The sequence below is a fragment of the Salmo trutta genome, chromosome 23 (genome assembly GCF_901001165.1).
Source record: "Salmo trutta chromosome 23, fSalTru1.1, whole genome shotgun sequence".
Lineage (NCBI taxonomy): Eukaryota > Metazoa > Chordata > Actinopteri > Salmoniformes > Salmonidae > Salmo > Salmo trutta.
In genome coordinates this window covers 6,228,007-6,253,480 of record NC_042979.1, presented here as the reverse complement: position 1 = coordinate 6,253,480, position 25,474 = coordinate 6,228,007, and the positions used below count along the sequence as shown (strand labels likewise).

The following is a 25,474-nucleotide window of genomic DNA, read 5'->3' as shown; positions in this document are numbered from 1 at the left end:
GACCTAATCGTCATTAGAAATGTGTACGGAATCAGATTCATTTACTCAAATAAGGCCGATTCTCTTTCAGATGTCAAATGCATTCCTCTGAAACAGAGATTGGAGTTTTGTTCCTAAAGCTAGACTGTTTAGTGTAGATGAAGGGGAGGAAACATACTAAAGAAGGATTTGTAAGCCTTGAGACAATTGAGACATGGATGTGTGTGTGCCATTCACAGGGTGAATGGGCAAGACAAAAGATTTAAGTGGGGGTATGGTAGTAGGTGCTAGGAGCACCGGTTTGTGTCAAGAACTGCACCGCTACTGGGTTGTTTAAACGCAACAGTTTTCCGTGTGGGGCGGCAGGTAGCCTAGAGGTTAGAGCGTTGGGCGAGTAACCGAAAGATTGCTGGCTTGAATCCCAGAGCTGACGAGGTAAAAATCTGTTCTGCCCCTGAACAAGGCAGTTAACCCACTGTTCCCCGGTAAGCTGTCATCATTGTAAATAAGAATTTGTTCTTAACTGACTTGCTTAGTTAAGTAAAGGTTAAATACATGAATAAAATATAATAATCAGCAATGGTCCGCCACCGAAAGGACATCAAGCCAACTTGACACAACTGTGGGAAGCATTGGACATAACATGGGCCAGCATCCCTGTGGAACACTTTCGACACCTCGTAGAGTGTGTGTGTGTGGGGTGGGGGTGGGGGGGTGCAAGTCAATATTAAGGTTTTAAGTTGTGTACACACAACCAGTCAAAAGTTCACACATTCTCATTCAAGGGTTTTTCTAAATGTTTACTATTTTCTACATTGTATAACAATACTGAAGACATCAAAACTATGAAATGACACATATGGAATAATGTAGCAACCCCCCCAAAAAAAAGTGTTAAACAAAAAATATTTTATATTTGACATTGTCCAAAGTAGCCACCCTTTGCCTTGACAGCTTGGCATTCTCTCAACCAGCTTCATGAGGTAGTAACCTGGAATGCATTTACATTAACAGGTGTGCTTTGTTAAAAGTTAGAGGAATTGCTTTCCTTCTTAATGCGTTTGAGCCAATCAGTTGTCGGGGTGGTATACAGAAGACAGCCCTATTTGGTAAAAGACCAAGTCCATATTATGGCAAGAAGAGCTCAAATTAGCAAAGAAAAACAACAGGCCGTAATTACTTTAACACATGAAGGTCAATCAATACAGAACATTTCAAGAACTTTTGAAATTTCTTCAAGTGCAGTTGCAAAAACCATCAAGCGGTATGATGAAACTGGCTCTCATGAGGACCGCCACAGGAAAGGAAGACCCAGAGTTACCTCTGCTGCAGAGAATAAGTTCATTAGAGTTAACTCCACCTCAGAAATTGCAGCCCAAATAAATTCTTCAGAGTTCAAGTAACACACATCAACTGTTCAAATGAGACTGGGTGAATCAGGCCTTCATGGTCGAATTGTTGCAAAGAAACCACTACTAAAGGACACCAATAAGAAGAAGAGACTTGCTTAGGCCAAGAAACACGAGCGATGAACATTAGACCGGTGGAAATCTGGCCTTTTGTCTGATTAGTCCACATTTTTGGTTTCAACCGCCGTGTCTTTGTGAGATGCAGAGTAGGTGAAGGGATGATATCCGTATCTGTGGTTACCACCGTGAAGCATGGAGGTGGTGGTGTGATGGTGCTTTCCTGGTGACAGTCTGATTTATTTAGAATTCAAGGCACACGTAACCAGCATGGCTACCACAGCATTCTGCAGAGATACACCATCCCATCTGGTTTGCGCTTCGCATGACTATCATTAGTTTTCTTCAACAGGACAATGACCCAACACACCTCCAGGCTGCGTAAGGGCTATTTGACCAAGAAGGATCACCTTCCAACAGGACAACGACCCTAAGCACACAGCAAAGACAACTCAGGAGTGGTGTCCTTGAGTGGCCCAGCCAGAGCCCAGACTTAAACCCGATCAAACATCTCTGGAGGGACTGAAAAATAGGTGTGCAGCAACACACCCCATCCAACCTGACAGAGCTTGAGAGGATCTGCAGAGAATAAAGTACTGAGTAAAGGGTCTGAACGCTTATGCAAATCAGGGGGTTTTTTAATTAAAAATTTGCGGGGTATTGTGTGTACATTAAGGGAAAAAAACAATACATTTTAGAATGAGGCTGTAATGTAACAAAATGTGGAAAAAGTAAAGGGGTCTGAATACTTTCCGAATGCATTGTGTGTGTGTGTGTGTGTGTGTGTGTGTGTAATTATTCATATAAAAAAAGATTAAACCAGTTATGATGGTTATTTTATTTTCATGACGGTCATCATCCATAACCGTAGGTTATACGGTAATTGTGCCAGCACTAGTTGCAACGTGCACTAACACCTCTTCAGAACATTAACATGGAGAAGAGCTGCAACGGCTTGATTTGCCACTTGGTTTATAAACCCTCTGCTTTACTAAAGCTGCCTGCCACACATGGCCCTGATTAAAATCGCCAGATTCCATTTGGTCTCGGACTTCTAAACATTACTGGCTCTGCCACGAACGAGCTAATCCAAACACTTCCTTTTATGCCTTTGTCAAGCAGATTCAATTCTAATCTCTTGGGCATTGTTGGTGCTCTACAACATTTGGTCCCGAGTTTAACACTGGCACAGGGCTCTACTCTCTCCTTATATCTCTGAGAGACTCGCACACACCATGACAGAGCCAGAGGAGAGCTAAGAGGGGGCAGTCACCCCGTGAAGGGGCCCTGGATCTCTCCCTTTTGCTTTGTGATGGAGGGAGGGATGGAGGGAGAGGAGGAAGGAAGGCCTTGACTGCATGCGTGGTGTTCTGGCATCAGTTCTCCCACACCAGATGTTCCTCGTAAGCCTCTTGGACAACCGTTTCCTTTCTCTCTCTCCCGCCCTCTATCTAGCGAGCAATCGCTCTCCTCTCTCTCTCTCCCCATCCCCGAGCCAAAGGGGTAATAATCTAGCCTTTTTATTCCCAACAGCTTGATTCACGACAAGCCCTGTGGCCCCCAGCTCCTCACAAACAATACGTGGCCGTTTATCTTTTGTCAGAGCTTCCCTGGCTCCCGCTGTGGCTTTATAAAGGCGTCACACAAACACGCAGCGGAAATGATGAGGAAGCCTCAAAATGAAAAAGTCAGAGAGCGCTCTGCACTACATCAAGTTAACCCTGGGTTCATCTGTCGGTCTGGTTGCAACATAACAGGGATTACCCAGCTTAAGACACGTGTACTGTGTTTATCTAAACCTAATGATGGCTATTAATCATTCCAGGGAGTGATGAAACTAGGGCTGTGGCGGAAATTAAATTGTCAGCCGGTGATTGTCAAGCAAATAACTGTCTCAAACACATTTAGCATCCCCTGGCTTCCACGTATAGCCTACAAGCCACTGATTCAGACCTTTGAAACATCTACATTTTAAAAAGTATAATAAATTCAATCCATCACAATAAATCCATAATTTATTTTAGACAGGTCTAAAGAAACATGATAAAGAAAATGTAGTCTACTTCAGAAGAACAGACTCTGCGTTGTCAGGTCCTGATCTGGCTATGGGCTACACTAATTTAGCAGACAAGATGTGCTTAATTCTGTGGCATTATTTTATAGTATGAAGAATACAATTGAATATAGCTCAATAAAACAGGATATTTTCTCTAAAGTATTTGAGGGAGTGCGCACATGCGGCTATTTTGTGTTGAGCGATTAACTTCTTTGGGATTGGGGGGCAGTATTGAGTAGCTTGGATGAATAAGGTGCCCAGAGTAAACTGCCTGCTACTCAGGCCCAAAAGCTAGAATATGCATATAATTAGTAGATTTGGATAGAAAACACTGAAGTTTCTAAAACTGTTTGAATGACGTCTGAGTATAACAGAACTCATATGGCAGGCATAAACCTGAGAAAAAATCCAACTAGGAAGTCAGAAATCTGAGGTTTATAGTTTTTCAAGTGATTGCCTATCCAATATACAGTGTCTATGGGGTCATATTGCACTTCCTAAGGCTTCCACTAGATGTCAACAGTCTTTAGAACCTTGTTTCAGACTTCTACTGTGAAGGGGGAGAGAATAAGAGCTGTTTGAACCAGGTGTCTGGCAGAATGCCTTGAGCTAAGTCACGCGCGTGGTCGTGAGAGCGAGCTGCGTTCCCTTTCATTTCTAAAGACAAAGGAATTATCCGGTTGGAATATTATTGAAGATTGATGATAAAAACATCCTAAAGATTGATTCTATACATCTTTCTACAAACTGTAATGGAACGTTTTTTGACTTTTCGTCTGGGCTTTGTGCTCGCGCCTTGCGCATTTGGATTAATGTACTAAACGCGCGAACAAAAAGGAGGTATTTGGACATAAATATGGACTTCATTGAACAAAACGAACATTTATAGTGGAACTGGGATACCTGGGAGTGCATTCCGATGAAGATTATCAAAGGTAAGTGAATATTTATAATGCTATTTCTGACTTTTGTTGACTCCACAACATGGCGGGTATCTGTATGGCTTGTTTTGGTGGCTGAGCGCTGTACTCAGATTATCGCATGGCGTGCTTTTGCCGTAAAGCTGATTTGAAATCTGACACCGCGGTTGCATTAAGGAGAAGTGCATCTTCAATAAAGAAATGGAATAAATGAACTGAGCAAACCAGAAACCTTTCAATATATAAATTGAAACATTATTTTAAAACAATTTAAATATAATACACAGAAATGTTGTGGGATTACAGTAGATGAAGAATCCATATTTTTTAGATTGATTATTTATTGGTTTATTACGTTAGTATATTATGTATGTTTGTAATAGTGTGTTATGTGTGAAAATGTGTTCGTATATAAATTGTATTTTAATATTTAAGGACTCTTGGAAGATTAGTCCAAATGGGGACTAAAAGAGATCCAAATAAAAATTTTAAAAAATCAAATCATAATCTTCAATTCTATGTAAAACATTTGTATCTTTCATCAACGTTTATGATGAGTATTTCTGTAAAATGATGTGGCTCACTGCAAAATCACTGGATGTTTTAGAGGCAAAACTTACTGAACATAACGCGCCAATGTAAACTGAGATTTTTGGATATAAATATGAACTTTATCGAACAAAACATACATGTATTGTGTAACATGAAGTCCTATGAGTGCCATCTGATGAAGATCATCAAAGGTTAGTGATGAATTTTCTCTCCATTTCTGCTTTTTGTGACTCCTCTCTTTGGCTGGAAAATGGCTGTATGTTTTTGTGACGGCGCTGACCTAACATATGGTGTGCTTTCGCTGTAAAGCCTTTTTGAAATCGGACACTGTGGTTGGATTAACAAGAAGTTTCTTTAAAATGGTGTATAATACTTGTATGTTTGAGGAATTTTAATTATGGAGATTTCTGTTGTTTGAATTTGGCGCCCTGCACTTTCACTGGCTGTTGTCAAATCAGTCCCGTTAACGGGATTTGAGCCCTACGAAGTTTTAACAAAGAAACAGGTTCTCCTTTAGGCTTAATTTGGAGTTACTCCCGGCTGGGCACACCGAAGCACAACTCTTACATGGCTCTCAGTCACGTGATCAAGTCTCTCTCACAGGCTACAAGTGAAGTCACCCCGCTCCTCCGCACACTTCACTGGCTTCCAGTTGAAGCTCGCTACAAGACCATGGTGCTTGCCTACGGAGCTGTGAGGGGAACGGCACCTCCGTACCTTCAGGCTCTGATCAGTCCCTACACCCAAAGAAGGGCACTGCGTTCATCCACCTCTGGCCTGCTCGCCTCCCTACCTCTGCGGAAGCACAGCTCCCGCTCAGCCCAGTCAAAACTGTTCGCTGCTCTGGCACCCCAATGGTGGAACAAGCTCCCTCACGACGCCAGGACAGCGGAGTCAATCACCACCTTCCGGAGACACCTGAAACCCCACCTCTTTAAGGAATACCTGGGATAGGATTAAGTAATTCTTCTCTGGTCTGATGAAACCAAGATTGAACTCTTTCGCCTAAAGTGTCACGTCTGGAGGAAACCTGGCACCATCCCTATGGTGAAGCATGCCGGTGGCAGCATCTTGCTGTGGGTATGTTTTTCAGCAGCAGGGACTGGGAGAATAGTCAGGATCGAGGGAAAGATGAACGGAGCAAAGTACAGAGAGATCCTTGATGAAAACCTACTCCAGAGCGCTCAGGACCTCAGACTGGGGCGAAGGTTCACCTTCCAACAGGACAGCGACCCTAAGCACACAGCCAAGACAACGCAGGAGTGGCTTCGGGACAAGTCTCTGAATGTCCTTGAGTGGCCCAGCCAGAACCCGGACTTGAACACGATTTAACATCTCTGGAGAGACCTGAAAATAGCTGTGCAGCAATGCTCCCCATCCAACCTGACAGCGCTTGAGATGATCTGCAGAGAAGAACAGGAGAAACTCCCCAAATACAGGTGTGCCAAGCTTGTAGCGTCACACCCAAGAATAATTGAAGCTGTAATTGCTGCCAAAGGTACTTCAACAAAGTACTGAGGGTCTGAATGTTATCCGTTTATTTATTTTTCTAAATGAGAAAAAAAGAGCAGTTTTTGCTTTGTCATTATGGGGTATTGTGTGTAGATTGATGAGGGAAAAAAACAATTAACAACAATTTTAGAATAAGGCTGTAACCTAACAAAAAGTGGAAAAAGTTAAGGGCACTTTCCACACACACTGTGTGGAATTTGTTTTGATTTAGAATGAACTATTATCATACACCTTTCTCAAAATGGGGGCAGGGGAAAAAAATACATGTCATCTATGCACTTAAATAGCGAATGGACGACGCTTTTCCCGTGGTTCAATTTCATGCCAGCCAGGTAGGCTATACCCCGTTGCAAAGAGAAGCAATGTGATTAACATTAGGAAAGTTGAGAAATATAATAGACCTAGCCTATAGAAAGCTCATGGGATCCTCCTCTTTTTAATAGAGGCCATCACTCTGTTTTCTCCCGCAATTCCAAAGCCTACAGAAATGTTGCACAACATGAGCTCATGGGCTCTCATGAAGTGTTTGATTAGATTTTCGATAGCATTTGCATTGATGTCAGAGTGATTAGAAGGACAATAGAGTGCTGAGTACCAGGCAGTTAGCAAGTTTGGTAGGCTACTAATGACCAACAGCAGCATCAGAGCTTTTTTTAACCTTTACTTAACTAGGCAAGTCAGTTAAGAACAAATTCTTATTTACAATGACGGCCTAGGAACAGCGGGTTAACTGCCTTGTTCAGGGGCAGAATGACAGATTTTTACCTTGTCAGCTCGGGGAGTCGCTCGAGCAACCTGGCGGTTACTGGACCAACGCTCTAACCACTAGGCTTCCTGCCGCCCCTTATTACCTTATTACCGTGACTAAATGGTCACGTGGAATTTGACTGCCATCATGACCTCCGGTGTGGCGGTAATAAGGACACCGTAACAGCCCTAGATGAAACTGTGTAATGAATAAAATGCCCCCATGAGTCAGTCAGTCACTAACATAATGATATGACCTTGTCTTTACTAACGTGACACAATCACAGTCCTGGGTTTAGCCAGTCAAACAGGTGGGATTGAGAACTTTGGAAGATCAACTGGACACTTCATTGACTGGAAGGGGAATACTATGACCGTACAGTGGGCTATGTTCCTCAATGAACTAAGATTATCAATATGGATATGCATCGTTCCCTTTCAAAACCATGTGATACATATCTACATACACGGGCTCCGACTCGATACAGGAACAATACGCTTTAGTTTGAAACGATCCAGTGTAATTCGGTTTGATTAGAAGAACAAATTGATGAGATTAGGTTCGATATGATTCAAAGCGCTAACATTTTCCATTCTACATTAAAATCTGCTGCTGATGGAGATGAGTTGCCCCAATTAGCATGTAGGCTATAGCCAGATGAGAGTTGTCTCCCCAGCGGTAGCTAAGGTTACTTTCATTCAGGTAAAACAATTTTCAACAGCGTATTTGATTCCAAAACATTACTTAGCAAATAACATTGTTGTCACTCAACTAATAAAGCCTAATATTGCGCAACCATTTTACAAACATTTGTATGCAAGGTACGGAATAGGGCAACCTCATTGGTCAGTGCGAGAAGCTGCTCACAGCACGCAGTTTGACTAGGCCTGGGGTTGTTCGGCATGCAAAATGATTTGTAGATCAACGAGTGTCAACACAATTACATGCTTAGTTCCACACTGAAGGAGAGGATGCAGTTGAGGTATTTCCCGAAGGTATAGTAATATGTGCAAAACATTAGTGAACCAGCGATTAAAACGTTTGAATCGATTTCTTAACCGATGGCTTGTGGTCCCGAGGACAGACGCACTCATAACCGGGACCGATGTATATCTGTGAATCTTTAAATCCCTAATGATAAAGTAGTGGCTAAGTAAGAAACAGTAGGCTTTTTTTAAAAGGAGTATTACCCAGCGGAAGTCTTTGCCATCAAACTTGCGTGCGTTGGTGAACAGGACAGTGCGGGCGGGCATGTTGATGCCCATGGCAAAGGTCTCTGTGGCGAACAAGGCCTGTGGAGAGAGGATAATATCACATTCAGCATACTTACTCCTATTGAAACACAAAGCAAGACCTTTGGGTTATAGCCTTTTCACATCACAGAGCTGAGATGAGCAGAGCTGTACTGGCCTTGTGATGCATCCATAATAGTTGCTGGAACGACAATATCCGAGCCAGCACAGAATGGTGAGTGACAACGGTTGGTATAATTCAAAGAGAGATCCATGTGAGCTCCAGACAGGCCTACCTTGAGTAGCCCCTCAGAGAACAGGATCTCGATGGTTTCCTTTAGGATGGGGAGCAGTCCTCCATGATGAATCCCTATACCTCTCTTCAATAGAGGCAGGACGTGCTCCACCTGGAAACGCATAGCAAGAATAATAAGACATTTGATTAATAACACATTTCTTGTCAATGATAGCACCAAGATATGCCAAAGATAGCAGAACAAAGCCAAAGCTGGCACAGTCTACAATAGAAATCAAAGTGAAGCCATACAACAATCAAGTAAGATCAAATGTATACAAAAGCTGCTCACACTAGAATGAGGCAGCAATCCATCTCAAGGACAATAGAAAGAATGTGCCTGTCCTCCTCTGACCCTAGCAGAGCCACGATCCCACATGATCGTGACCGTGAACAGGCCTGCGGAGCCGGCTTTCATAGCATAGCAGCCTTCTCCTGACATCTGTACTACTCTACAAAATAACGACCACCGCTGAATCTAACGAAACTACGCTATGAGAAATAACCGCAGAGAAGAACAAATCCAATACAGCCTGAACTTACGGCATTAAGGGAAACGAAAATACTGTGTGTGCTCGTGAGTGTAATCAAAGCCACCAGAAGGAGCCACAAAGAGAGTGTGGAAACTTTTACAGTGCTCTCTTAAAAAGCTACTTTTAGAAACTCCAAAATAAACTCAGGAAAAAAATGAAATGTCCCTTTTTCAGGACCTTGTCTTTCAAAGATAATTCGTAAAAATCCAAATAACTTCACAGATCTTCATTGTAAAGGGTTTAAACACCGTTTCCCATGCTTGTTCAATGAACAATAAATAATTAATGAACATGCACCTGTGGAACTGTCGTTAAGACACTAACAGCTTACAGACGGGAGGCAATTAAGGTCACAGTTATGAAAACTTAGGACACTAAAGAGGCCTTTCTACTGACTCTGAAGAACACCAAAAGATAGCTGCCCAGGGTCCCTGCTCATCTGCGTGAACGTGCCTTAGGCATGCTTCAAAGAGGCATGAGGACTGCAGTTGTGGCCAGGGCAATAAATTGCAATGTCCGTACTGTGAGACGCCTAAGACAGCACTACAGGGAGACAGGACAGACAGCTGATCGTCCTCGCAGTGGCAGACCACGTGTAACAACACCTTCACAGGATCGGTACATCCAAACATCACACCTGCGGGACTGGTACAGGATGGCAACAACTGCCCGAGTTAACCAGGAACACACAATCCCTCCATCAGTGCTCAAACTGTCCGCAATAGGCTGAGAGAGGCTGGACTAGGGCTTGTAGGCCTGTTGTAAGGAAGGTCCTCACCAGACATCACCGGCAACAACGTTGCCTATGGGCACAAACCCACCGTCGCTGGACCAGACAGGACTGGCAAAAGTGCTCTTCACTGACGAGTCGCCGTTTTGTCTCAACAGGGGTGATGGTCAGATTCGCATTTACCGTCGAAGGAATGAGCTCTACACTGAGGCCTGTACTCTGGAGCGGGGTCGATTTGGAGGTGGAGGGTCCGTCATGGTCTGGGGCAGTGTGTCACAGCATCATCAGACTGAGCTTGTTGTCATTGCAGGCAATCTCAACGCTGTGCGTAACAGGGAAGACATCCTCCTCCCTCATGTGGTACCCTTGCTGCAGGCTCATCCTGACATGACCCTCCAGCATGACAATGCCACCAGCAATACTGTTCGTTCTGTGCGTGATTTCCTGCAAGACAGGAATGTCAGTGTTCTGCCACGCCCAGCGAAGAGCCCAGATCTCAATCCTATTGAGCACGTCTGGGACCTGTCGGATCGGAGGGTGAGGGCTTGGGCCATTCCCCCCAGAAATGTCCGGGAACTTGCAGGTGCCTTGGTGGAAGAGTGAGGTAACATCTCACAGCAAGAACTGGCAAATCTGGTGCAGTCCATGAGGAGATGCACTGCAGTACTTAGTATCTGGTGTGGCCACCAGCTGCATTGACTGTTACTTTTGATTTTGACCCCCCCCCCCCTTTGTTCAGGGACACATTATTCCATTTGTTAGTCACATGTCTGTGGAACTTGTTCAGTTTATGTCTCAATCTTGTTATGTTCATACAAAATATTTACACATGTTAAGTTTGCTGAAAATAAACGCAGTTGACATCGGGAGGACTTTTTTGTTGTTGTTGAGTTTCTCACCATTTTTGAACAAGCGCTCACATTCAGGTTGCTCTTTGCTGTGTCTTAAGTGGTGGAGTTATGATATCCACAGACAACCATAAACATCAAGACCGAATTTTCACAGACTTCTTTATTAGTGCCGTTCAACGCGATGGAGATGCATTCCTGGTGCCTCTATTGACATTGTGTTGTACGTATAAAATGGTTGTGTTGCGTGTATGAAATAGTGACGCTTCACAGCATTTCAAAGCTTAGCGTGATGAGAGCGTCATTTTAGAGAATTTGGCAGTACGTCCAACTGGCCTCACAACAGCAAACCCCGTGTACCCACGCCAGCCCAGGACCTCCACATCTGGCTTCTTCACCTGCGGGATCGTCTGAGACTAGCCACCAGGACAGCTGGTGAAACTGACAAGTATTTACGTCTGTAATAAAGCCTTTTTGTGGGGAAAAACTCCCCAGTGGGTAGGCCTGGCTCCTAAGTAGGTAGGCGTACACCCTCCCAGGCCCATCCATGGCTGTGCCGCTGCCCAGTCATGAGAAATCCATAGATCGGGCCTAAAGAATTTATTTCAATTGACTTATTTCCTTGTATGAACTATAACTCAGTAAAATAGTTGAAATTGTTGCGTTTATATTTTTGTTCAGTATATTTTCAAATCAATCAATGAGAAGTACTCACCTGAGGCAGCTTCTTGTCATCGTCAGACAGACAGTCTATGGCATTGTTGAACACCTCCTCCACCAGCTTCTTCTCCTCATCTGGAAAAACAAATGGAACAGATTTACATATTCATTCACACATTTAGTTAACAAATCAGACTTGTGCCTTCTGACCGATGGAGGAGTCACTCAAATGCTAAAAGTTATCCTTCTGACAGAGCAGGGAGTGTGTTTTGTTCTGTTTGAGGCCAATGTTGAATACTTTGTAGAAATACAGAAAAGTACTCATGCTTGATATGGATCAAACGTCATTGGTAGACAAAGTCGTTCGGATGTGATAAGAGTGCGTCTTAGCTTCTCAACCGTCAGCCAACCACAATGCAATGGTGTAATAGAAATCGATTGAAAAAGAGATGCAGAATTCAGCCCCATTCTGAGTGAATTATGCAGGCTTTGTAGGTCTGATGCAGATCTGATTATCATTTCCATATATTCCACACCACAAAGACTAAGCCACAGGTGTCAAACTCATTCCACGGAGGGCTGTCTGCACTTTCACGCCTCCCTTGTACTTAATTGACCAACCAAGGACACTCATTTGTAGGAACTCCCCTCACCTGGTTGCCTAGGTGTTAATTGGACAGGAAATAAACAAGCAGACACTCTGCCCTCAATGGAACGAGTTTGGTGTAAGCTAATGTGCATCAGAGTGTGCCTCTTCTCACCCTCCACCCAGCTGCCTGTCACAGATATAGGCCTAACCAGGGCTGGCTCTCTATTTGAGTAATGGTTTCTCAGGTTATTGCTAGAGGTCAACCGATTAATTACGGCCGAATTCAAGTTTTTCATAACAATCGGTAAATCGGCCTTTTTGGACGCCAATTATGGCCGATTACATTTACATTTTAGTCATTTAGCAGACGGTCTTATCCAGAGCGACTTACAGTAGTGAATGCATACATTTCTTTCCCCCCCCCTCCTCCGTACTGGCCCCCCGTGGGAATCGAACCCACAACATTGTAATCCATGAGGAAACTGCGTGGCAGGCTGACCACCTGTTACGCGAGTGCAGCGTCAAAAGGACCTTGTGGCTGCAAGGAGCCAAGGTAAGTTGCTAGCTAGCATTAAACTTATCTTATAAAAAAACAATCAATCTTCACATAATCACTAGTTAACTACACATGGTTGATGATATTACTAGGTTAACCATCTTGTCCTGCGTTGCATATAAATCAATGCGGTGCATGTTAATTTATCATCGAATCACAGCCTAATTCAACTTCACCAAACGGATGATGATTTAACAAAAAGCTCATTAGCAAAAAAAGCACATTCGTTGCACAAATGTACCCAACCATAAACATCAATGCCTTTCTTAAAATCAATACAGAAGTATATTTTTTTAAACCTGCGTATTTAGTTAAAATAAATGCATCTTAGCAGGCAATACTAACTAGGGAAATTGTGTCACTTCTCTTGCATTCAATGCAAGCAGAGTCAGGGTATATGCAACAGTTTGGGCCGCCTGGCTCATTGCGAACTGTGTTTCTTCCTAACAAAGACCATAATTAATTTGCCAGAATTTTACATAATTATGACAGAACATTGAAGGTTGTGCAATGTAACAGCAATATTTAGACTTAGGGATGCCACCCGATCGACAAAATACGGAACGGTTCCATATTTCACTGAAAGAAAAAACGTTTTGTTTTCGAAATTATAGTTTCCAGATTTGACCATATTAATGACCAAAAAGCTTGTATTTCTGTGTGTTTATTATAATTAAGTCTATGATTTGATATTTGATAGAGCAGTCTGAGCGGTGGTAGGCAGGAGCAGGCTCGTAAGCATTCATTCAAACAGCACTTTGCGAGCAGCTCTTAGCAATGCTTGAGGCACAGCGCTGTTTATGACTTCAAGCCTATAATTCCCGAGATTAGGCAGGCAATACTAAAGTGCCTATAAGAACATCCAATAGTCAAAGGTATATGAATTACAAATGGTATAGAGAGAAATAGTCCTACAATAACTACAACCTAAAACTTTTTAACTGGGAATATTGAACCACCAGCTTTCATATGTTCTCATGTTCAGAAACGTAAACGTTAGCTTTTTTACATGGCACATATTGCACTTTTACTTTCTTCTCCAACACTGAGTTTTCCATTATTTAAACCAAATTGAACACGTTTCATTATTTATTTGAGACTAAATAGATTTTATTTATGTATTATATTAAGTTAAAATAAAAGGGTTCATTGTTCATTCAGTATTGTTGTAATTGTCATTATTCCAAAGATAAATAAAAATCGGCCGATTAATCGGTATTGGCTTTTTTTGGTCCTCCAATAAATCGGTATTGGCATTGAAAAATCCTAATCGGTCGACCTCTAGTTATTGCTGTAAGTGGCCATAGTAAGGCTGTGCCATGGTCCACTGCTCCCCGAGAAGGCCTACACTGCAGAGTGAGGACAGTCCCAGGGCAGCAGTAAAAACACATGGACAGAATGACAGAACAAGAGAACAAGCAAACAAACAAACAAAACCACAGCCTACGGGCAGGCCACTGGCTTACGTCAGCTCTCTGGCACTGGGCCCAAACGTAAACACTTTAAATACACACACACGTAGGCCTACACATACACACACAAATACATTTCCGCACACACACACAAACTAGTTTCCATCACATAGAGAAACTCATCTCAAGAGTAATTTAATATACACATGGATACCGTTTTGGCTCGGAGATCTCATAACAGAAACAGTCACATGTTAAACTCTAAACACAACCACATAACTGCCATGCGACTACGGGCACAAGAGGCGCCTGAGTAGTGTGTAACGTAGAGCTAGCGGTGTCAGCATGACCACACCAGCCATCCATAGTAACCAGGTCAGCACCAGAAAAGTATTATCATTTATTATAAAGCCCACCTGTCTGATATACTATTTATATAACAGTGTGACTTCATCAGATGATAACCATTATATACTGAACACAAATATAAAACCGTAACATGTAAAGTGTTGGTCCCATGTTCATGAGCTGAAAAAAATCACCTCCGAAATGTTCCATTTCTCACATTTTGTGCACAAATTTGTTGCCAAGATAATCCATCCACCTGACAGGTGTGGCATATCAAGAAGCTGATTAAACAGCATGATCATTACACAGGTGCACCTTGTGCTGGGGACAGTTGAAGGCCACTAAAATGTGCAGTTTTGTCACAACACAATGCCACAGATGTCAAGTTGAGAGCGTGTGCAATTGGCATGCTGAATGCAGGAATGTCCACCAGAGCTGTTGCCAGAGAATTGAATGTTCATTTCTCTACCATAAGATACATCCAACGTTTTAGAATTTGGCAGTACGTCCAACCAGCTTCACAACCACAGACCACGTGTAAACACGCCAGCCCATACTTTACATTAGCGGCAGGGATATAGAATTTTTTTTCTCCGGTGCCAAGACAGACAACAGACGGTAACCTATGATTAAAAAAGCAAGCCAATTCATATTCAGGAAATGCATGACTGATATTTTGATGTGCAACCTGGCTCGTCAGAAAAATTTACGACATCTTCGTGCATATTGGGCTAAAGGCTACAATATGGATAAGGACCTACAAAAACTGTACAGCGCTACTTGATGCAGGCATATCCACTGCAAATGGCACGCCCTGCACGGGTCTGACTACAGCCTACTCCAGTTGTAAAGTGGTGCTATGAACTCAATATAAAAAGGTGAAAAATAGATACACTCACAGAAAGCTGTAAGTCGCCTAACTAAAACAATGTTATTTGCTTTAAAAATATATATTTTTTCCTACAAAAGAATATTGAGCAACGGTTATATGCTTGTGTGTCCCAGAATGCATCTCCACCACCTCTGTACGCACAGCGGGGAGAGAGAGAGTCCACAGCTGACAGCGAAACAAGCACAGGCAGATACTTTCATAGCCTATGCAAAATGTCGATTCATGCTATTATTGTTGACCAAATAATGGTTTTAGAACAATCTACCGGAATATTGTGTCGCAAAAACCACAGAAAAAAAAAAAAATCAGACGGGTAAGAGAGGAAGACAATGTCGGTAATTTTCAGGTTTATCGTCCAAGCTCTAGTCCAGAGCCAAGCGGCCCGATCCAGTGTCACACAGCTGCCTTGCAAGCAGAGTAAGCCATGCAGGCACCATAAGCCGCATAGTAAGCCATGACTGACAGTTCCATAAACACAGCCTAGAAACAAAAGTTTAAACCCCAGTCAGTTTATTAAAGGAAGACAGCGAGAGAGATGGAGAGAGAGAGAGAGAGACATGGAGTCAGGAGGGGGAGCGGAACGTGGCTCCAATTAGGCTACTACCACCCTCTTACACCACAGAGACATAATAGCTAGCCTAAACCTGAAGACTGGCCAGCAGCAGGGCTGCTGCTTATTAAAAAGAAAAATGCTCATGTATTAAGTAATGAGATAAAACAGGCTTTAGGTTCAGAAGAGAGCGAGACGGAACACCAAAGTATTTGACTTTCCATAACATAGCCACTTCACTCAAACGAGAGCACTAGCACCGTCTAGATAGGTCTTGAGGAATTCTCAGAAAATCTTCAGTATAAGTCACATAGTTTGTTTGTGTAAATGGAACATCTTACACAGGATGTGTCAGTGTGTTGCAAAGCAAAAACGAACCAAGTGAGCGAGAAATGCACAACATCAAAAATATTTGCTCGGGATCTGGAGCGCATGCTGAAGTGAACTCCATTACAAACAGAATCCTCCTGTGGTCAGGATGGGGGGGGGGGGGGGGGGGGGGGGATAGAAACCTCTGTTGCCAAGGGCCTGGCTCCAGTCAAGCCAAGAGAAATCTGCTCCATCTTTATCAATGCACTGTCATCTCTCCTCCCTCCAGAGACCGACTGGGCAGTATCGCCATAAGTGGATCAGCGAACATCTACAAACAGCTGAGAAAGTACAACACCCATATTCATATCAACTCGATGGAGAGATCGTTCACATAATCCCCAGTGGAAAGAGAGCATTGTGTTCTTGGACGTTAACTGACTTCATCGAAATCGCACACAAAAGCGTGTAGATTCGCCAGCTACGCAGGGCGGACTCTGACACGTGTGTTCTTCACAGTTAGGCCTAACCAATTAAATCTGCAGCCCAGATTCATCCTGCTGCTCAGGGTCATCTTGCAATGAAACAGCACAGGCTGCATAACCTACTGGCACAGTGTGTAGTCAAGTTTTGGGTGGCAAATCTATGGCAGCGTCTGAAGTGGCACCCTATTCCCTATATAATGCACTACTTTTGGTGGCTGTATTGGGTGGCAAATCTATGGCAGCGTCTGAAGTGGCACTCTATTCCCTATATAATGCACTCTTTTTAGTGGCTGTCTGAGGTGGCACCCTATTCCCTATATAATGCACTACCTTCAGTGGCTATGTCTGAAATGGCACAATATAGGGAATAGGGTGCTATATTGACAGATGCTATGCATTTCTGAGTGGCATGTGCGTTCACATCAGTGGATTTAGTTAGCATCATCAAGGAGAGAGAGAACATTGAGATGTGTAGTTAATAGAAAACATAACATTGAATGACTTGAGTGATGCCGATGATTAAAAACACCCGTAGCAAACTTCATGACTTATACCTGCCCCACCTTTCGAGGGAGTACATGGTTGAATCCATTAGGCACCAAACGGAAGAAAACCGACTGAAACGGGGGGGGGGGGGGGGGGAGACACTACCTGAACTTCTCCAATAAGGAACACCCTTTTCCATTGAAAAGCGCTTTGCTACAGTGTGCCCTAATGAATTTCCATTAGGGCACAGTGTTACCCATATCACTCATTGAAAGAGTAGCTACCGCTTTTGAAGTCAAGCTTGGACACCTGCAGGGAGTATCGTTAAGAGTTAGGCTATTAAACCATTTATCATTATGGGGATAACCCTACCTGTGTTGAAGTCGAGCTTGGACACCTGCAGGGAGTATCGTTAAGAGTTAGGCTATTAAACCGTTTATCATTATGGGGATAACCCTACCTGTGTTGAAGTCAAGCTTGGACACCTGCAGGGAGTATCGTTAAGAGTTAGGCTATTAAACCGTTTATCATTATGGGGATAACCCTACCTGTGTTGAAGTCGAGCTTGGACACCTGCAGGGCATAGGCCTCACACTCCTTCTTACTGAAGCTAAAGATGATGACGGGCTGGAAGTTCCGCTCCATGATCATTTTAACAATCTTAAACACGTTGGACGGCCCTAAAGAGAAACACAACCACGTTGGGGAAAAAAGCAACCATTTGAAACCCTAACTTAGATGACACTGAATCTCCTGACAAAACTTCTCACATAAATACTTCCGCTATTCTAAAATAACATCATGGTTTATCGGTCTCAGTCACACACACACACCTCGTGTTCCTCCTTTGCGCCCCTTGGGGTCCCATTTGCTCCCTCCGCTGCTGCCTCCAGAGTCACCAGTGTCTCTCAGCACCTGCATGGCCGTGTTGAAGTTGTCCTCCCTGAACTCTCCCTGGAGGAGACAAGTCAAGCAAAGGATCAACAGCCAACCTTAACCCTACAGTACACCAGGCAGACAAGCTGGCCTCATTTCACATTCCGCAACAAACTGACTAAGATCTAACCACAACTCAGGTGGGTCTTGTGTGGTGAAGGATAACACTTATTTACAAGCATGTTTTATTCCCAGTACCCTTGGTAGTGAGATTGTTGTGTGTTTAGTACCTAATGAGCGTAAACTCTCGCCACATTGTATTTGTTGAAAATGTGAAATATGTCAGTGATGCGGGATGCATTCTAATCACAAATCATGAGTCGGGAATCTTGGGATATTATGCACCTGGACCCATTCCTCAACACATTAGTTATTCCTGGAGGTGTGACTGGTCCGCACTCTAAGCTACTAATTGTATGTGTAGCCTAATGCCATGTTTAGTCACTGACCGACGTTGTAAACCAAACCTAAATAATGAAATGAGAGGATTTCTGTTTGTTCCCGGCACAGTAAAGCATCTGGGCTGGGTTTCCAATCAGCATGGTAGCACTAAGATTATTTCAATTCTACTGAAACTAAATTGACTAAAGATTATCTTAGTGCTATGATGCTTTTGGGGAAACCCAGCCCTGGTCAACAGAGTGAGGCAAGCAATGCTCAACACAGCACTAGATTATCTTTATGGCTACATCTATTAAATTATTGTACAAGGAACCGAATGAAGTATATTTCCACTGACAGGCTGTGCATTATCTCTGTGTGTGCGTAGTAAATGCAGAATGTAATGTATTATCGTCCTAGTCAAGACCTCTAGCTGTGTGTATTTCCTTACGTTCTCATCCACAACAAGGTGAAGTCCGTCGCCACCTGCTGGGAAGATGTAGTGCTGCAGGGGGGTGGGCCGGAAGTCAGTGTACACCACGTGACAGGGCTGCATGGGGACAGGAGGAAGTCAACAGCATGAGCACCAAATGACAATCCCTGAAATTCTTTAAACCATCTCATTAAAACAATTACGCTTGATGCATGTCTATACAGTTAAAACACAAAATACGCTTACAGGAGACAAGAACAAGTTAATTGTATGAGCACCTGATGCTTGATACACATGTAAGCAGACAAGGGACATTTTCGGCTGTGTTTTCTCAGCCTTCATGGCCCTGCCTTTCTGCTGACTGAAGTTGATCTGGCAATGGAAGGAGACTGGACAGCCAAGGGGACAGAAGCTGATCACTAGACAGGGCATGGGGTAAGGGAAATGCATTGTAGGGTAGTCCCAACCAGGTCTTGATGAACCTGCGACCTTTAAACCGTCATCCCGACACCTTAGCCCAAGCGATTCAAACCCCTTGACGAGGTCTCTAGTTGTTGGGTTAAGGTCGCTCCGTGGTAGCCCATACACATCGATAAAAGTAAACACATTTTTTTTCTTTACCTGTTTGTGGAGGTGGCAGATCCATTCGGCAAACTGCTTGGCGTTTGGGATGGTGGCGGACAGGAAGACATAGTGGACGTTGTCAGGAAGCAGGATGATGGTCTCCTCCCAGACCACGCCACGCTCGGCATCTCTCATGTAATGGATCTCATCAAAGATGACCCAGGCCACCTCCCTCATGACCTCTGACCCTCGGTACAACATGCTCCTCAGGATCTGAAACACAGAAACAAATGAAATGTCAACATATTCAATCATTTTCAAACTAGACATACTAGTAACACTAAAGAAAAATATAAGTACAACTTAGTCATATTCTAGCTCAGCCCACAAGACACAGTGGAGATTGTTGGCGAGAATAATGTAATTATAACGGGAAGCTGTAACGTCATACTTCGGTAGTCATAATGAGGCAGGAAGCGGTGGGGTTGATGGTGACATCACCGGTCATCAGGCCAACATCCTGGAACTCTTCGTACATCTCTCTGTACTTCTGGTTACTCAGGGCTTTGATGGGGCTGGTGAAGATGACCCTCTGCTTCTCCCTCAGAGCTAGAGCTATGGCATACCTGGATGAGGAAGGGAGAGGGAGGGAAAGTGAGTAAGAGGCTTTTTCTGGTGGGGGCGAAGCCAATGGCGCAGTCACCGACCTAACATTTTTGAGGTCCTCCTGTTGGCTGCAGTGACAATTTAGCTGTTTTAAAGCTAATTTCCTGCAATTCTACACATTTTGCAATTGCTTATGCTATATAAGCGGAACATTAGAACAAAAGCAATGGGGGGCTATGACAAAAATACTCCTGAATGCATCATTTTGATTCTCCCCGACTTTAAAATTGTATTTAGTGATTGTCAATTCTCAAAGACGATCTTACAAAAAAATAATGCATTCATACTTAATATCTTGTTTTAGTTGTTTAAGTTCACACTGAAAATACCGTTTTGGATGGAAAAACTTTCTTAAAAACCCTGCTGAAAAACAATCCAGTATTTCACTCGTCACAAACACGCAAAACATCTGAACGCACTCGTGCTCTTTTCCCACCATCTTGCTAACCCGATACACACTGTGCTGCACAGTACATTGCAGCTCGGCTTAGTTCAGCCAAACTCAGTAGTGTTAAAACTGAAAGGGTATCAGCATATCAAACTCACTCTGCGCAGACAGTCTTTCCTGCAGAGGTGTGGGCAGACACAAGCACTGACTGGTTGTTGTCTATGCACAGAATGGCCTCACGTTGGAAGGGATCCAGAATGAAGGGGTACTCCTGCAAAAAGAGATCAGTTTGATGTTAGCAGGAACACAGATGGGTGGACTGGAGTCATTTGACAAGGCAATGCTGAAGGCCATGAGTTTCAGACTGCGCTCTCAAAGTATCCCTATCCAATCAGTGGACTGATGTACCGTTACAGTACCTTGGCTGCTTTCCCCACACGAGGCTTAAGCGGTGTGTAATCCTCATTGGCTGGTAGGGCCACCTGTTCAAGTAAAGAAAGCAGATTTTCCATAAAGGGAACCAAGTTGTAATATTGAGATATAGGCCTACCTAGGTTTCATAAATGAATTTTTAAAAATGAAGTCATTAAATTCATATTTCAAAAGTCCTGTGAGCGCTCTTACCTCGTGGTTGCATCCTTCCACTGTCTCAACCGGCTCCACCCTCACTTTGGGCATGCAGTCGGCAAGACTGAAAATGGGAGTTTCACATTCATCAGTATTCAATCCATTAACCAACCATAAGAATAATTCACATTCCTTTGCAGATCATATAGTCATGAAGCTAATTGTGTCTATAACAAGACAATAACACCAGACAATAATACTAATCTTGCCTCGCCGTATTGTTCTTTTTCCTAAGGGGTGCGGCAGTCGGTAGAGATGAAAGATAGCGAGTGTGCAGAAATAGCAGTGGGCTGGATTAGAACCCGTGCTGCAGCGGTAGCTATATTTAATCCAGAGGTAGCCGTTGATCATGACTCAGTTCCATTACACATAAGATCAATGGACGGACGAAGGCGTATTCTGTAAGGGGGGGTGGGGGGTTTAAGAGCCGCAACACTCGGTCTTAACACGCATCACTTGCGATAAAGTTTTGGAAGCATAAGGGTCTTATCTTATTGGAGAAAAAAAAAGTTCAATTGATACACACATTGGTAGGGTTTCCATGTTACAGCATTATTTTACAGAAAACAGACAAAAGATAAGAGTGGATTACATTTGCTAATTAGCTGTGTGTCCAAACACCTATGTGCAAATAGAATTGATTAACTACTCATGGTGTAATCATAACGGCATACAGGAACTTAAGTCCTTTTGGTCACTTGACCTAGAATTCCTTACAATCAAATGCCGACCGCATTATCTCCCAAGAGACTTCTCTTCGATTGTAGTCACAGCCGTGTATATCCTCAACACGGGGGCCCGTGAAGGTAGGAAACAACATCTCCACCCCGCTGATCCTCAACACGGGGGCCCCACAAGGGTGCGTTCTCAGCCCTCTCCTGTACTCCCTGTTCACCTATGACTGTGTGGCCATGCACGCCTCCAACTCAATCATCAAGTTTGCAGATGACACTACAGCGGTAGGCTTGATTGCCACCAACGACGAGACAGCCTACAGGGAGGAGGTGAGGGCCCTCGGAGTGTGGTGTCAGGAACATAACCTCTCACTCAACGTCAACAAAAAAGATGATCGTGGACTTCAGGAAACTGCAGAGGGAGCACCCCCCATCCACATCGACGGGACAGTAGTGGAGAAGGTGTTAATAATGTTTACATATGAGATGAGTAATGCATTTTATACCACTTATTACATCTTGCCTATGCCGCACGGCCATCGCGCATCCATATTATATGTACATATTCTTATTCCATCCCCTTACACTGTGTGTATAAGGTAGTCATTGTGAATTTGTTATATTACTTGTTAGATATTACTGCACTGTCAGAACTAGAAGTACAAGCATTTCGATACACTCGCATGAACATCTGCTAAGCATGTGTACGTGACCAATAAAATTGGATTTTAAGACGTACACCACAAAACATGTTGTCACCAAAAAATACTGTCGGCTGCAACTGTTAAAACCATTGAATTGTTAGGTACTACTCCACCGTTGGAGCTATGAACACAATCACTTCGATACACCCACAATAAAATCTGCTAAAAATGTCTATGTGACCAATAAAATGTTATTTGATCAGGTTACAGTAAGTGTGTATTTTGCATTTGTGAAATTATTTTTGTGTGATATGAAAGGTATTTATGTTTCAAGAATCGTACCATTTAAACAGAACATGTAAGGTCCTTGGACTAAGGAGTAAAGTTTGGCTCCATTAGTCCAATATTGGGCACATCCAATATTGGGCTAAGACCACCCTAGCCCAAAAATCTAGCCTTGTTTAAAGTCAATCTTACTTGATCTCCTCTGTAGAAAGAGTCTCCAGCTTGGACCTCTTCCCAAACACCACCTCATCTGTCCCGTTGTTGTCTGCTTCCCGCTTACTCTTGGCTGCAAAGAACTCATCCTTTCTTCCTTTGCCATTTTTACTGGTCGATTTCCTAGTGGAAGGGAATATTTTATGGTACTGTTACTTTAAGACAGAAACAAGTAGACTTTCTGCAGCCCCATATGTTGGTAGGTATTATTCCTCAGCAATTTCTGGCTGATATTTGAATATTTAAATTTAATGGCATCTAGCTAAGGAACATAGACCTGCCAATCAAAATGATCAGATATGAAATCCAGGACAATACCACCACTTAAAAAATATTCAAATAGCTAAATCACTACATTTGACTATGGAGAGTATGGAGGGCCAAATAAAATAAACAGTTGACACACTGCACTGCATCCTACATAACTAACATAGTACACATTTTCAACAAATAAAATGTTGCGAGAGCTTATTCTCATTAACTAGGTAGTAAACACACAACAATCTAACTACCAAGGGTCTGGGATGAAACAAACACAATGCCGGTGTAAACGTGGGCAATGTGCTGTAGCTAGCTAGATACTGTAGCATTACCATTGAGGTCTAACGTTTAGCCCCGATTCCTGCCTGCGCGTGTTCTCATCTTATAGTTGTTTAGTTCAAGTAGTGACATAGACATCTCCCTAACTGAGTTAACACCCATAGCATACATACCCCTTTTCAGGTACCGCTAGTTTCTTTTTAGTTGAAGTTGTTTGTTCTTCATCAAACACGCTGAACAAATCGTCACCAAAGGCATCCGCCATGATTGCAAGAGGAAAGCACACAAATCCCACAATGCAAATGTATCAGCAATATCACTTCCTGTACAGCATCCGGAAACGATCAAGTCATAACACGGGAAAAATATTTTAGACTAGTTTTACTATTCATAAAACTAGCCACAGCATTATCAAAGACAGTACAGTATGACGATAGGATAAAACTGCTTCTCCAACAAAAATTCCCTTTCACACTTTTCGGTCATCGGGTGTCTCACGCCAAACTGCGCATGTGCAGGCTGTCAAATCAAAGGCACTCCTTCGATATAATGTTGTTTTTGACGATAATAAAAACGTGTCAGTTTGTCACTCTCGCAATATTGGAGTAATAACATGTTAAGCAATTTAATACATTGGCTTATATCTAGGTTTTGCCTTTAGATTTCGAGAAAATTAACAACTCAGGAACAATTTTTGCTTCTCTCATTGACTTCTCAAACCCCGGTCAGATTTGTTTGTCTGTTTCAAAGCTTTCTCAAAAGTCTCGCAATGTGCGCAGCTGGTTTTCTTCTTCTATGATATAACTGCAGTCCGCAAACCAATGTTAAAAGTGCATGCCGCCACCTACTGTGTTGGAGTGTGTGGTCAATCACTGTTTACAACATTTCTAAATCCTCCTACCTAACTCAGTACTTCTGAGAAAATAAAAAACAGTCCTACTAACTTGTAATAGAGCCTTCCCCATCCCCAAAATCCCTTCCAAACCCCCCTCCTCCAACCCCATTCAACCCCAATGCATACTTACAACATACTTACAACAATATAACAACACATGCTCCACCGTTTCATCAACCATACACTCCACACGCAAACCATTCATATGCTTGCCAACCAGATGTAATGATGAGTTCAATGTACAATGTCCTAAGCGCAATCAAGCAAACACCAACTCTTCCTTCCTAATCTGACCTTTGAATCTTGGTCCACCAACATTTCTTTGGAGGGCATATAAATGCCGGCCCTTGTGCTCGGAGTCCCGTCTCTTCTGCCGCACGTCTCTCAAAATGGCTCTGATCTTACATTTGGCCTCATCTCTACCCAGTGGAACATTAATATCAATCATATCTCGTTTCAAAGCTCTTTTGGCTAACTGGTCTACAATTTCATTCCCTTCCACACCTAAAAGTGCTGGGACCCAGAAGAATCTCACTACTACACCCATTCTCTCAATTCTCCATAATAACATTAATACCTCCAATAGAAGGTCACTCCTATTAGATTTACCAGATGATAAACTATTCAATATAGACAGAGAATCTGAGCATACTATAATTCTAACAGGTTGTAAATCCTCCGCCCACTGGAGGGCAACTATTATCGCCGACAGTTCAACTGAGTATACTGACAGTTCATCTGTTAGTCTTCTACATATCTGCACATCAAATTCAGGAACGTATATGCCTGCTCCTGTGTGTCCACTATCTGGGTCCTGGGATCCATCTGTGAAAAGCAGTAAAAAAAGCATAAAAACTTCTACCGATGTAATTGTCAACCAGTTTCCCTTTATCACTGACTTCTGACCAATCTTTCCTTTTCTCTACCAAGGTTAGATGAACAACAGGATATGGGAGCAACCATGGAGGAACATCCCCTATCACCACAGAAAGAGCCAAACTCTAACTCCCTCAAACCACTCTCATCAGCAAGCTTTCCAACTGTCCAACCAAAACCACTGCCTTGTCTAC

General features: G+C 43.0%; 1 protein-coding gene across 1 annotated transcript in view; it reads right to left on the bottom strand.

Moving 5' to 3' along the window:
- Nucleotides 1-23,829, bottom strand: part of LOC115159169 (exosome RNA helicase MTR4) — a 52,074-nt gene extending 28,245 nt beyond the window's left edge. Inside the window, exons 1-13 of the mRNA XM_029708629.1 lie at nt 23,683-23,829; nt 22,949-23,092; nt 21,151-21,217; nt 20,946-21,008; nt 20,685-20,797; nt 19,924-20,098; nt 19,530-19,745; nt 18,927-19,025; nt 17,992-18,112; nt 17,707-17,838; nt 11,587-11,666; nt 8,762-8,872; nt 8,424-8,525 (exon numbers count right to left, since the gene is read on the bottom strand). Coding sequence (XP_029564489.1) covers nt 8,424-8,525; nt 8,762-8,872; nt 11,587-11,666; nt 17,707-17,838; nt 17,992-18,112; nt 18,927-19,025; nt 19,530-19,745; nt 19,924-20,098; nt 20,685-20,797; nt 20,946-21,008; nt 21,151-21,217; nt 22,949-23,092; nt 23,683-23,774 — 1,515 coding nt within the window. The 5' untranslated portion in view covers nt 23,775-23,829. The remainder of the gene's footprint in view (nt 1-8,423; nt 8,526-8,761; nt 8,873-11,586; nt 11,667-17,706; nt 17,839-17,991; nt 18,113-18,926; nt 19,026-19,529; nt 19,746-19,923; nt 20,099-20,684; nt 20,798-20,945; nt 21,009-21,150; nt 21,218-22,948; nt 23,093-23,682) is intronic.
- Nucleotides 23,830-25,474: the final 1,645 nt, after the last annotated feature.